The 14908-nt window shown below is 42.1% G+C and overlaps 1 protein-coding gene across 1 annotated transcript in view; it reads left to right on the top strand.

The window, feature by feature from the left end:
* rimbp2b (RIMS binding protein 2b) overlaps positions 1–13463 on the top strand; it is a 115993-nt gene extending 102530 nt beyond the window's left edge. The window contains exons 19-28 of the mRNA XM_084359010.1: positions 83–862; positions 1971–2079; positions 3930–4207; positions 5113–5281; positions 5446–5508; positions 5737–5840; positions 8056–8082; positions 8607–8678; positions 9876–10010; positions 13067–13463. Of these exons, the coding sequence (XP_084215136.1) occupies positions 83–862; positions 1971–2079; positions 3930–4207; positions 5113–5281; positions 5446–5508; positions 5737–5840; positions 8056–8082; positions 8607–8678; positions 9876–10010; positions 13067–13258 (1929 nt within the window). The 3' untranslated portion in view covers positions 13259–13463. The remainder of the gene's footprint in view (positions 1–82; positions 863–1970; positions 2080–3929; positions 4208–5112; positions 5282–5445; positions 5509–5736; positions 5841–8055; positions 8083–8606; positions 8679–9875; positions 10011–13066) is intronic.
* The last annotated feature ends 1445 nt before the right edge of the window (positions 13464–14908 follow it).

The raw sequence follows: 14908 nt of genomic DNA, 5'->3' as shown, positions 1-14908 counted from the left end.
AAACTTTTCAACCCTTTGACCTTTTGAATTGACTAACTGAACTGTGAAATTGTGGAACTTTGCCTCCTGGTCATGACTGAAGGCATATTACAAGCGTCAGGACTTAGCCGAGGAAAGAGACTGCTGGGACCTCCAGAGGGAGGTTGTAAAGCAGAAGTCGCTCCGCAGCAAACGTCTCCACAGCATCCCTGAGGTGGCTGAGGAAGATTTGGACGGCATGGACGGCATGGGCCAGCGCCTGTGCTTTGAAGACGGCGGGCGGCCGGGAACACCACACACTCAGCGGAGGATGTACCCCCAAAACTCCCACATGTACGACCATCTCACCCATGGCAAGAGCTCCCGCCACTTGCAGCGCCAGCGCTCCTCCCCTCGTTTCACCGACGGCCGCTACGGCTACAACCCAGACGACCGCAGTCATGGACGACCCAACCGCCAGAACACCAAGAGTCCTGACAGTGGGTTAGACTGTGGCAGTGAGGAAGAAGGCTCTCTAGGCCGCAGTCATCGAGGGTACTATGTTCATGGGAGCCCCATGCGGGGGCCCGTGCACATCATTCACTGTGAAGGCCCGATAGAAAGGCGGGCGCTGGCGATGGGCCGTAAAAGAACTCTGACCCGCCAGTGCAGCGTGGAGGAGGAGTTCTCTGATGTGCCAATGACTGCAGCCAAGTCGGTACACACGGGTGACTTTAGGAACAGGGACCACTTTGGGCCTGGTCGGGAGGCCGGGCCAAGAAACTACTCCAGGGACGGGACCCTGAGCGAGGGTCGGCTGAACGAGCTGGACAGGGTCTATTACAGCCCCCACAGGGAGGCTAGGGCCCAGTCTTTGTCCAGGCTCAACCGGGACCAGCCGCTGGTGTGTGATTCAGACTTTCTGCTGTACTTTCTATCAGCAAGCTGCAGCCATTCTGTTTTATTAATGTTGTCTTTTTCTTTATGATTTAACCCCCCCCCCCCCCCTTTTTTTATTTGGCATTTTGTTTTTCATTTGTTTCAAGTATCACATGTTCATGGTTGGTCTGATTTGATGTTTTATTTTGTGTAAATTACTTTGCTCGTACTCAGACTGTGGGATGGTGGATTTTAAAGTAAAGCTTTCAATTACCTAAAGGCCATTTAACCAAGTTTTGACTTCTCATGTCTTTGAGGGGAAAGGTTCCTTTTAAAGGAAAGTGTCTGTGCAGTGCATGGGGACCTGCTGCTCCCGTCTCTGCTCCCCCTGCCCTCGCCTTCTCTCTGCCAGCTGCCAACCTCATTCGGTGCTCTCAGTGTCTCGCCCTGTAGAGCTGCAGCCGTATCACTCCACCCTGTGCTTGGAGCTTTATTTCCTGCATCTCATTGCTTCACGTACAAAAAAAAGGCCAGATCGAGACTTTTGCTGCCTGCGGTGATTCATCTAGCCATCAACCCATACACATCCTCTCTCGCTTGTCTCTTTCACTTGTTTCAGCAAAAAAAATTATCTTGTTCATCATCAGTTTTCATATATTAAATGTTTTGATTGCTGTAATGCAAAGCCCCAGGCTGAAGCTATAATGGCTTTGCTCATCTAACCACATCTTTGTCCATTCTCAATAAACACTTTTTCTTCTCATCCCCCCTTCTCTCTTCTTCACTCATCGTTTCTGTCTTTTATACCATCACTTGCTTCTTTTCTCATCAAGGAGCTGACATGCACAGAACAAAACAAACCAAACAAATGGTCTTTAGCTAAACATCTGACCCTTCCTAACTCCCAGTCCATGTTGTTGTGTTGGGGTTGATTTGATTTACTTGTTTTGATGGATGGATTTTTTTTTTCTATTGTTTTGCCTCCCTAAGGACAAATGGAAGCCACATCATTTGCTCTTATGGTTTTTCAGTTGTTTTAACAGGATGGTGGGATTCTTTTAAATGTTTAGTCATCTTGAAAACGCAGGCAGTTTGTTGTTTTAACGTCTTTTCTGTTGTTTTTCACTCTAAAGATCATTGGGAACTCACCATCACACGGAAGCGCTGATCGTCTGGACCACTCAGGGAGGAGGCTAGTTCACATCGGCACCCCCCCTCAGCAACGGCCCATCCCATCCATTGGTTAGTGAGGTCACCACATGAGGAGACGCCTCATCCCCACCTGCAGGGCCACTGATGTTTGTGCTATTTATTCCATGTGTTTCCCTTACCCATGTGAGCTGAGCTGTACATCTCGCCCATAGAGCTTAAACAACCATGTAGACCCTTATTTTATGTAGCTGTCCATCCTCACCAGCTGGAATCGCCAAATGTTCACACGCAGTTTTGCAGGAAAGTTATCCCCGATACACCCCCAATGCCTGTGTTTACTGTGGGTTAACATGTTGACATGACCACCCAATTTGATCTCCCTGCAACAGAGCAAGCATTGCTGTTTTACACCCAGTGACTCCAGAGTGAAACCTGTTGCCTTGTACACCCCTCCCCACCTCAGGGCAACCTCATCATCCTACTGTCTCAGCATGAGTGAATGGGCCATGGGGTAGAGCAGAGTGTGTGTGCGGGGGATCTCTGACCGTAATGCTGTGATTGGTGTCTTCTGTAGAGATCACCATGGACAGTAACAGTGAGGGGAGTGAGGGGAACCTCTCACCCGTCAAGGAGGATGTTTACTATGGCAGTGTAGCTCGGCGCAGGATATGGCGATCTATGTCCTCAGAGGATCAATATGGTATGTGGTGCAGCTTCTCTCCAAGATGACAATTCACCTTGACAAGGTCAGAAAAGGCAAAAGAATCGTTCTTGAACACATGCAGTGATATCACAGTGGTCTTTGTTCTGTGCTGGACAGTCAGCTGCTTTGTTTAGTCAGCTTAGCTTACCTTAGCTGAATAAAGCTGACGGGGGAAGACAAGACTGGCCACTTTTCCTGTTGCTGGAGAATGAAAATCCCTTCCCTGTATGTACTCCTTCCAACACCTTCAATCCCAAGAAACCCTAATTCACTCACTTTTCCTGTTCACCCTCCATATCCAGGCCACTCGCTCACCCCACTTCAACTTAGCCCAACCTCCTCTTCCACCTTCTCTTTTCCTTCTCCTCCCACCTTCATTGGCCAGCAGCCCGTCTTCTTTAATTGTGCATGAGCCATTTACAATACAGCGAGAAGGAAAGAAACTTGATGGGTTAGTGCATTCTTGCCTTGTTGGTATCGCTCGGTTGCACATTCATTAACTCTGCTACCATCAAAGTCGAAGCACATTTAACATCTCCCAAAAAGCACATTTCAGTTGCTTGGTTAGCACTGGTTGCAGAGTCGCTGAGCCATTCTTCAGACCTACAATCTGCCATTTAAACATTGAACATGGTGATCCATGAGAAGCATGGGGAACTGATATCAGGTTCATCCCTTCCCCCTCACTGTCCCTGATATCTGCCTCACTAGAACCTGCTGAGTATTTGATGTGTTATCTCCCTCAGGAACGTGCCTCCTTTGACCTTTTTGTTGCACATTGTTTCCGAATGTGTCCTATAAGCATGACGGTACACCTGCATTTGTAGGAATGCAGCCCTCATCGTGTCTGACTCCGGGAAAGCATGCATGTTAATCAGCCTCTGTGAGATAAGGCAGTGAAACAGCAATGAATAGTGCAGTGTTACTTGTGTCCTCCTGGTGTGCACAGTCATTCAGTATTCCCTTGCACCCCAACAACTGCTTGACATGTGTTTCCTGTCTGTGCTGTGTTGTTCTGTGTTCTGATGTTTGGTGACTATCACGCCAGCAAGCAGAGATGTGTGAACGAAGAACCCTGCTGTTCTACGATTGTGCAGAGCGTTTATTGTTAAATGCATCCTTTGCTTTTAGTGCGTGAAACAGCAGCAGAAGAAATTAAAAACCAAAAGGATAATTATCTCATTCGATTTCTGGCTCTTTTTTCACACATGCACCTCATCGCCCTCTCCCCTGTCAGCTCTAACAGAGAGACATCTTCTGCTCTCATTGCCTCTACAGCCAGCGTGGCTGTATAAGGCTGGTAGTAGCAGCAGAGGCCTCCTCTATGTTTCAGACGGCTATGGCGGGCGGAGGCAGGGGCGGGGGCGGCGTTCCCTGGATTACTATGACGAGTCCGAGCCGGAGGAGATGACCCGCGTGTTTGTGGCTCTGTTTGACTACGACCCCATGTCTATGTCGCCGAACCCTGACGCTGCTGATGAGGAGCTGCCTTTCAAGGAGGGACAGATCATCAAGGTGGGAACTTGATCTCTCTCTAAAAATGATGACCTAGTTACTCAAGATAATCCACAGACCTTGTTGTGAGCAGTTTCATGCATGAACTATTTTCTTTCTGCCGACCTGCACCTGCCAACCATATAATTGGGCAGGAGGAAATGTGCATGGCATCCTCCTCAAGCTGAGCTGTAACGTTAGCTAGCTAAGGCTAGCCTCTCGTCCATGAGTGGAAGCGCACTTGGAATTACAGTCGATGGGTGCTGTTCAGTATCTGGCTTCTACTAAAGAATATTTTCATTGTCTATTAAACATAAAATGGTGAATGTCAGTCAGCGTTACGTGTGACATCCTGAAATGTCTCTTTTGTCCATAACCCAAACATATTCAGTTTACTGTCATACAGGAGGAGAGAAACCAGAAAATAATCAAATTTAAGAAACTGAATTCAAAGAACTTTGATATATTTTTTCCTAAAAAATTCACATAGTACTCAAAGTAAGTAAAGTATCTGGTATTAAGTGTACTTAAGTATTAAGAGTACAAGTAAAAGTAAATGTAACATGTAATCTGTAAAGTAACTAGTGACTCAAGTCATCTAATGAATATAGTGGAGTAATTACTAGGATATTTACCTCCATAATGTAGTGGAGTGGAAGTATAAGGTAGGAAAAAATTGAAATACTCAAGTACAGGTACCTAAAGGTTGTACTTGAGTACAGTACTTGAATAAATGTACTTAGATCTAGATGGATAAATGGCACTACACGTAAGAAAAATGTGTTTTTGATTTTTAAGTGAACTGTCCCTTCAAACATCATCCTAGCCAGTGCCTTTAGAATAACATTTAAATATTAGCAGTGTTTTTCAGTGCTTGCTGCAGGTTTCATCTGTACCGGTTTCTTTACACTTTGTTGTTCCTTCAGGTGTTTGGGAATAAAGACACGGATGGCTTCTACAGGGCAGAGATCAGAGACCGGGCGGGTCTGATCCCCTGTAACATGGTCTCAGAGATCCAAACAGAGGATGACGAAATGATGGACCAGCTACTCAAACAGGGTTTCCTGCCACTCAACACTCCTGTGGAGAAGTTAGGTGAGACATCCTTTTCCTACAGGACCTCCTCAGCTTTTTTTTTTCACTTTGCTCTTACACCCTCTGAGTCTAACTTAATGCTCTGCTGAACTGTCTTTAGCTGACATATTTCTCCTGTCCTCTACCCTCCCCTCTTAATTATGTTTTTCTGCTTTCCTGTAAAGTGAACTGTGATCGTTTCAAAGATGGCCGCTCAATAAATCGCAGGTCCAGAAAATCCAAGAGAGGTCTGTGTCCAATGAGATGCCCTTCTGCTTCATCTTTACTGCTTTTTTCATTCCCCACCATCCTTATCCATCTGTGAAGTGCTTTCAGCTAGTTTCCACTGTCTTCCGTCAGCTTTCTCTTAATTAACATAGGAATAGCATTATGTACCATCCATCACATCTTTCAGTGACGCTTTTACATTACATTCTCACTTATTAGTCTTTTTTCTTGTCTTTTCCTCTCCACAGAGAGGAACAGGCGAAGTGGCCGTCAACATCCCATGTCAACGCGGAGAATGGTGGCGCTGTATGACTACGACCCACGAGAGAGCTCCCCTAACGTTGATGTAGAGGTACAGCCCTCCTGCGGCTCCAGCTGTTCACTTTGTCATGACCATTCTCTGTCACCACCATCATGTTGACAAAAAAGCAGTCAGGACAACATATGTTGAAATGAGGATGTTCTATTTGTGATTTTGTTAATTCAGATTTGAAAGGAATAGTTTGACATTTTAGGAAGAAAGGCTTATCACTCTGTTGCAGAGTTAAATTAGAAGATTGGTACCTGTCCGTTGAATATGAATCTGCAGCCAGAGGATGGTTAGCTTGGCTTTGCACAAAGACTGGAAGCAGGGGGAAACCACTTGTCTGGCTCTGTCTACAGCCTGCTCATGAACATGTTATACCACTTATTTAATCCATACAAAAACTGCTGCCCTACTCTGCCACTGATTGGTTGCATTCATTGGTTGGGTTGGTTAGGTTAATAGTACAGCCACACATGCGTAAAGCCAGGTGAATGAAAATCACCTGCCGATGCTTAATTAGGGCTGTGCACGATGCAAGGTACACAGAACTCACTTTGCTTGTTTGTGGTCCGTTTGTGGATCAACCACACACACGTCTTTGGCTTTTGGTTGTGGCTGCAACTTCGCTGGTCAAAGTTCAGCAAGGTTGAACTGCACGCAAAGCCAAGATGGGAATTTGCTTCGCCACCAGATGCAAATATTTTATTTGCCCATTTGCTCGTACAGAATGGAAGTTCATAGGAGGCGAATGCCACTGTTCTGTGACTGCTGCCTCAGGCATTAGGAGTCTGCTTGGTTAGGGTTCGGGTAAAAATACAGCAGTTCTTGTTATCAAATCCAGTTGGATCCCTAATACCGCAGCCAAGGTAGCTGCTTCCAGTCTTTATGTTAAATGTAGCTACGGGCTAGCTTTGTATAAAATGGACAGATATTAGAGTGGTAAACTTTCTCTTTAACTCACTTTCATTTATTCAATCCAATTTAACTAATTTTTTAACTTGACAAAACCTGAAAAGACAATTTTAACAGTTATTTCACAGTGCTGACAAGACTTGCCGTTAGTCTGGAACAAAATCCCTGTTTTTTTTACTTTTTCTTATGAGATATAAACATAAATTAATTGACTTTCGAGGTGCTGGTTGGCAGATTTTGTTACCGTCAGACAGCCAGGCTAGCTGATTATCCCTGCTTCCAATCTGAAGTCATTCTTGTGTTCGCAGGTTTCTATGTTCCCCAGCTCTACAGTTAGGGTTATTTGACCTGAAAACAATAGGAGGGTTCAAGCAAAATGTTATTTTCATTATTAATCCTGGGCCCTATATTTGCATGTTTCATTACCAAAAGTTTTGGAATCAGTCCAGTAGATCGCCTCAGCTGGCAGCCATGACAGGGCTGCAATGTAATCCTTTGGTGCAACTCTGACTATCAAGTTATATCCACTAAAAGTACTTGTTTTTGCCACTGACAGGCTGGCGACTGTATCCTTTTTTGTGACAAAAAAAAAAGATCAGTTTTGTGCTACACAAGTCTCATTCAAGAAGAAGACTCCCTCTGATATCTTGCACGATGCGAGTTGAGCAGACGAAGGTGGAAACGCCAGCAAGAATTTATTTCCAAAGTCATGACAATCTGGAGTTTAGACCATTGTAACAACTCACCTTGCAAGCTTTCAGAGCAAGACTTCTCCTTGAACAAGACTTTTTTTTTTTTTAATATTGTATTATTTAACAAAAGGGTATCTCTGTGGAGTCATCGTTTCCATATGTTGTCAGACACTCAGAATAACACCCTGAGCCTGTCAGTTGCAGAAACTAGCATTTTCAGTGAACGTAACTTTGATGGTCGGGGTTGCCCCAAAGGGTTATGTTGCAGCTGTAGCAGCCATGTCATGGCTGCCAGCTAAGGTAATATACTGGACCGATTCCATAACTTTTGATAAGTATGAATCAGGTTTAAAAATACCAGAATTCCCCTTTAATGTGTGTTAACATTATAGTGAATTAGGGAACATAAGACCTTGGTAACTAAGGACACTGTGCTGCCTCATATCTTGATGTTAGGCTAAGTTTACCATCTCCTAGATGTTGAACTATTCCTTTATGTGTGATTCAGGGCAATATGTGCACAGGTGAGGTTGAATGAGGGGTTTCAGTTAGCACTGTGTAAGCTAGAAAATTAAATTACTTTCGCGTTCTGTTTTTTTGCCCCTCCCCCCCGTTCACTTACTCTCACCTTTCTATTGGCACTGCCACCGACACAGTATGAGGGAAACAGACTGAATGAGGAGGTGAGTGAGGGTGAGGAGGGTACGGTACTGTCTGCTCTGTGTGTGTTTCCTCCCCCGTTTGTTGGAGTGCAAACGAGGAGGCGGGCTTCAGATGAGGGGCCACAGCCCTCTGTCCCTGGTGGTCATGATAATAGGCCCTCATGCATTGCCTGAGCCAGCATCTCCCCTCCTCGGTTTGGTCTCTTGTGTCGACCTGTCTCCTACATACTGTACATACGCTCTGTTTGGTTTGTGTGTTCTCAAGAATCCCGTAGGAGATATGTGCTCAGTGTGTCGCAGTCCTGTCTTCAAAGTTCAAACATTTGATGCATTTACAGTTGCAACAGTCCGTCTGCCGAGACTGAATTGAAACTCATGTTTAAGATGCATCACATTGACTTGGAGAAGGAAGCACAGCATTTCAAACTCATCAAACCCCAGTAGATTTGATGTAGTGGAAAGTCTTCGGCAAACTTACACTGCTGTAAACTAGAATCAAAGCACTTCAGGCCAAATGTGTCTCACGGCTCATTCTTCTCCGACAGGCTGAACTGACTTTCTGTGCCGGTGACGTCATCACAGTGTTTGGTGAAATAGATGAAGACGGCTTTTACTACGTAAGTACCAAACATTTCTGTCTTAGTGTCAGTTTCTGTTTTGTTCTTTTCTAACTATTTAGAGCACAGTGTATCCCTACAGGTGTCCTATGGAACACACAGATTTGCATTTAAAAAACACATACTAATGTAAGTATGGTGATAACCTTCTTTACAATTCCTGAAACTCGATGCTAACACATAATGAGTATTACCATTAACAGAAATTAGCAAGGGGACCTTGATTTTATTATCTCAACAAATGATCAATTTTATTTGACATGCTTAACACTGGTGACTTAACATTTTACACTCATGAGCTACAGCAACTTCAAAACTCCCCACGGGTTTACAGCCACCACTAGGTGGAGACATTGTGAGGCCAGGAGAGGGAAGCAAATATACTGTGTATATATTTCATTTTCTATTTTATTTATTATTGTTGTTGCCTGTGTTTACATGATTGTTGCATTCAACAGAGTTGTTCATGTATTGATTAGTCTAAAAAAAGCTAAGAGCCACTTAAAGCCAGGGTTGGTAAAGATTGTAGAAACCAGCAAGAGCTAAATTTGGAGGATCCAACTGAAAAAAAGTGTTTCAGAGGTTTGGCTCTGTATAAATGCACATTGCCTGACTTTCCTGTGGCCCCTAGTAACTGTGAGGTGTTTTTAGTATTGTACTTACCACTTTCATATGCACTATAGCAATGATTCTGCTGAAAAAATACTGACTGACGGTGATGTGTAATATTAATATTTTCATAATTATAGAATCTCAATACTATACAAAATACATCAAATTGGCACTTGAAATAGTTCACCACAGGAGAGATGGCCCTTGTATAAAACTTGGCTGTCAACAATGTCAGAGCAACACGTAGTTGATACAACACCCTTAAAGTCAATCAGATAAGGTGTTTCGCGTCATTTGTCAGACTTGAGACATGGAGATGAAGTTGTAACATAATTAATAGGTTTATACTACCAACATTGTAGTAATTCAAAGCTGATTGAAAAAGGTCAAAGTTCCCATCTATGTATTGTGATAGTATCAAACCAGGGAGAAGCACATTGTCCCAGTCATAATATAAACAAGTATGGGTAGAAATTGTTGAACTATAGGGAATGGATGTGAACAACACTCCACCAGCTGTCAATGGGAACTTTAAAGTTGATAAATACAGCAGGGAGAGGCTCACTGTCTTTCTGTACTCCACAGGGTGAACTCAATGGACACAAGGGACTCGTTCCTTCCAACTTTCTAGAAGAAGTGCCTGATGATGTCGAGGTTTTTCTCACTGACTCACCATCTCGTTACACCCAGGACACTCCAGCACGGATAAAGACCAAAAGGGTACATGCTCCTTTGCAGTACTAGCCCTCTGTCATCCATTTACTCTTTTCAGTTCCCTCTATCTCCTTTAGTTTCGTGTCTGTGCGTGTGTGTGTCTCATTGAAGTACAATGGGATTTCTGACTTTGGAGCATTACACTGTAAATAAATAGATGTCTAAGAAATCTATGAAAAAAATAAAACTTTAAGACTAATACTTGACAGAGGAACTTTTATTTTTCATGTTTACTGCTGTGAAAAGGGGGGAAGTTCTGCATTGTATAAAAATACATGGATATATTGTATTCATAAAGCATTCTCAATGAGAGTAAACGAGGGGGGGCTCCTTTGACTTTTTACTTGTTCTGTCATGTCTTGAAAACAGCAGTTAACACTTTTTGCACATGCATATTTAGCATTCTAACAGATGCTTTATGAATATAGTCTGTGTTTGATCTCCAATAATTTCTAATAGAGTAAATAGTTTTGTTGTACTGAAAGATGAACTATGTAGTCTGTAGCTCAGCATGCTCTATAGTCCAGATGCATGAATTCTCAAAAAATTTTATATAAAGAGAAGTCTAGTGTAGTACAACTTTTGTATCTGCTCCTGAACAACGCCTTGTTTTGTATATTGCTTTCTTGTAAAGTAGCACGCAAAGGTCACTTAGCCTATGTTGCCATCAGAGAATAATTTCAGAAGTAATTATTTACTAAATGTAAATATGTGATGTTATTTTCGTGTTTAACAAATAATGCAATTGTTGAAATATTAATAGGTGTCATCAGATATTTCTTTCAGTGTGTTCTAATTTGCCATTGTCATAGTGCAAACTATTGAAATGCCATCACCATATATTTTTTTTTATTTCTTTTCCTCACCCGCTTGGCAAAACAGAAGAAGAGTGTTCATTTCACACCTTAAAGGCTCTGTTTCCGTCACGTAAGTGAGCAACTGAGGATACCAAGATTACGCTCCCCTCGTCTAATGCAGATGACATGGGTACCCTTAGTTTCTGGTATGCAACATGTGTACTTTATATGACATTCCTTTATGTAGTGATAGGGTCTTCTTTGTTTCACCAAAACTCTCGATATTGTCTGTTGTTTGGAGATCGTAACCCTCGCCAATGCATTAGACAAGAAGTATGGTATCTTCAGTTGTTTCTCTGAGTGTTGTACATGACAATGTCCGTCTCCTGCAATAAGTCTCCTGCTGTAACTCATGGTAAGCTAAAAGGCCATAGTTGTACAATTGTGCTCAATTATAAATAAGTTCCAATCAAATGAATGGTACTAACATTTAGACTACCTTCAGTGCAGTGTGACATGCTGCATCCTAGACAGAAATCCTACCAATTCTATGCAAAAACCCAAAGAAAAGCATAAAATCTTTTTAATAATCGTCATTTGGTTTACCCTGCTCTAACCATATCTGGAACCCTTTTCTTTTATGTAAAGAATAATTAGAAATAAATGTATGAAATACAAATCAGTTTTTTTAATGAATTTTGGTTTTCAAATAAGTGCTAATTTTGTGAACCATCAATTCGATTGCAAGTTATTGATTTAAAGTGAGACTATGCACCTTTTTCTGAGCAGCAGCTACTGCAGCTACAATTGACCATTATGGGATAATGCTAAATTGCTACACTACTTTTTAGGATTTAGCTAAAATGCTAAGTTATTGGAATAGTAGCAAAACTGGTGAAGAGCCACAAAATCAGGAAAATGACTCAGTAATCTGGGTCATACAGCAATATTTACAGTTTTGCTAACATTTGCCACATAAACTACTGGTGTTACCAGACCAAGTAAGGCTTGAGCAGTAAGTCTAAGGCTCAATCCCATGCACAATTTTACCACTAACCCTTGTTTGTGAGTGCCGCATTGCCCCTCAGAACAGAGTTACAAGGGGAAGAGGTTGAAATCCCCCCTATGAAACAACTCTTCAAGACCCTCATACATCATCAGCAGTCGTTAATGGCATTTATGTAAAGGGCTGTCGCGATATAACAATAATGACAAAAAATTGTGATATTTAAAAATAAAATATTTATATTGTGTTAATAACATTTAATAAGTTTGGTAACTTTGCCCCAAAAGTCACCAGACTTTATGTAAAGGCGTTTTTCCCATAAATTGTGCGGCTTAAATACATCAATATGCAGGACTGTCATGCACAAATCAGCAACAATGATGTAACATTAGCTAGCAACCTAGTTAATAACCGGGACACCAGCAGACTAGACTAGTAACGATTGTTTTATGCTTGTTATAAAGAAAAGGAACATAATATATTGACACAACAGTGAATTCTAATAACCCTCAGTTTGAAGTCTGAAAACCCCCCGTTATCCCTCTATCCCAACAACGCATAGTCTCACTTTAAACTCATTTCAATAAAATAGCAAATGTAGCAGATTGATTTTGATATTTTACATGTTCTGGCTTTTAAATTATATTCACACGTACAATATTTATAGAAATATAGCCTCATATAATGGGAATCTTGAACCATCTGTCTTCCCAAAGTGCAATTTAAAGGAGCCTTTTAGCTCATGATTACAGAAAAGGAATAGTGACTAGTAGTTTCACTGTAACCCAGTTGTATCAGTAAATATCTATATATATACATATATATATATCAGAGAAAGGAAAGTGAATGTGATATTTATAAATATGTCCCACTTGTCCCAAAATGCAAATGTATCTGTTTATGTGAGAGAAACTGCCCTGCTTTTGATATTCATTGTTGGGAAATGTCACCTTACATTGATGTGGAAGTTAGTCAATATCATGCTTCTGTGTTGTTGTAGCTTATTCATAGCAGTTTGATTAAAAAAAAAAAAACACTGTTTCTACCTGACAGAGTGGGAGGGAGAGGTGGGGCGGGGGAGGAGGGAGTGTGTCTATACCTGAGTGCACAGGACAACTTTCAGGAAGGTAGACTTCAGATCTGTGGTGGCCCTGCTGAGACAGAAAGGACTTTAGGAGAAGGAGGGGAGTAGTGACTGAGGTGTGACAGACGGCTGGCTTTTTAACACCCTCAACTGTCCCTTACGGGTCTCCCATTAGGTTCCATTGGAAAAATCGGGTCCGCCCAGAAGAGCAGCCTCTCCCACAGTGCGTCCACACATCCCTGGCTCAGGCCCTGCCACCGTGGGGCCCGGCAGTGCCATCAGGGCCCCACTGGACATGTACTCCTCCAAAAAGAAAAAGGGACTGCTCTCCAAAGGGAAGAAACTATTTCAAAGACTTGCGCTGTAAAATAATATCTTGACATACTTGGAGAGTTTTATTCACTTTCTTGTAGTGTTAAAAGAAAAAAATCTATATAACACAGTGGACAGGTGGCATTTGTGAGCTTAGCAAATGCATTATTCTTGTACATCTGTTGTATACTAGAATATTTGTATTTTGTTAACAGTATCAACATATTTTCAATAACACATTTCATATTCTGGTCCCGAGACCTCGTGGTGTCGGCTGATTTAGTATAGAGCATCTTACCTCCAAGTCTGAAGCTGATTAAGTTCTGCTGTAGACAGAGACAGGACCTGGGGCATTCTCCATTTTGCACTCGGTCAAGTCCGATGGCACTTAATACACCACCACATTATGAGGCTGACCGCTGTCTCTGTGTACAGAAATCAGAATGTAATTCGAACACCGAGGGCTCAGTTAAACCTTGGAGTCTATTTTGAATCTGAAGAAAAAGATCACAAAAAAAGTCACTTAACCTGTATGAGAGGTTTGCATGCTTAACTTCAGCACATTCCCTCCTGATCCCCTGAGAGTGCATGCCATGTGATGGGCTCAGTATGGAACCTGGAGCATGCAGTACTACTTTAATACGGCGTGGCTGACACGCTGTGCAGTAAAACTGTGACAAATCAGCAGAATTCACTCCTATTCTAATGCCCTATTGCAACAACTGTGATAGAGCAGAGCATTCCCACTACAGACATGTCAGACACTCACAAAACAAGCACATACTGTACCTATGACAGGGTCTCTGCAGTAAAATCAGCCTGAATGGAAATGCCTAGTAGATCCAACCTCCATGTATTTGCCTTATGATCGCACAATGGTTAGTACTTTGTCCAGTAGAGCGTGCAGTATCATGCCTACTATTCATTTATGTTGTGACTTCATGAAACAAGATCTGTTTGCAGATGTTAATCCTGACTTGTGATGTGCAGGGTATTGTGTGACTGTCGTGATTTCCATAGGACCAGAGCTTACATATAACCGTCTGAGACTCCTGTATTGACTGTGTTTATCATTCTTAGTTGAGCCCAAAAAATAAATTTACAAAAATATATTTTAGAAAATAGTTCTGAAAAGGTTAAAAAACCTCCCTGCGTATGAAGGCACTTTATTTAACTGTTTTTGATGCCACACTGATGCACATCTAATTAAAATGACGACTACTCTACTAAGGAAACAATATTACATTAGCAGATAAAAATATAAATACAAATAGTTTATCTGTGTGATATAGCATCAGCAAATGAAGGCTTTTCATTGTACTGCATGATTCACAACATGAAACACTTTTGGGCTTCACCAGAAGACTAAAGGTTTGACTGTTTTCGCAGTAGTTAGCAGTGAGACACAAGGCTACCTCTTCACTGCCCCTCTACCCTTCAAACCCAAAATCTATTAGATCTGAAATGTTTGTTCAAGCCAATCTGTCATCGATGCCTGTTCAGTATGTCCCGAGTTATGTTGGTGCAGGATACAAGTACTGTATATCAATATATATATATATCTACACCTTAATGTAGAGTAGTGAATGTATGATGAAATGAAAGCCAATGTATTTTCAGAGCTGCCCAAAAGGATTGTGCAGATGTCCGTCATTGTGCGTGGAATGAAACAGTCCACGTTTATTTCCTCACACCATTCTGTTTT

This window comes from Pagrus pagrus, assembly GCF_965226575.1.
Source record: "Pagrus pagrus genome assembly, chromosome: 8".
In the NCBI taxonomy this organism is placed as follows: domain Eukaryota; kingdom Metazoa; phylum Chordata; class Actinopteri; order Spariformes; family Sparidae; genus Pagrus; species Pagrus pagrus.
The sequence above is the reverse complement of the archived record's forward strand: the minus strand, read 5'-3'. Positions and strand labels throughout refer to the sequence as shown.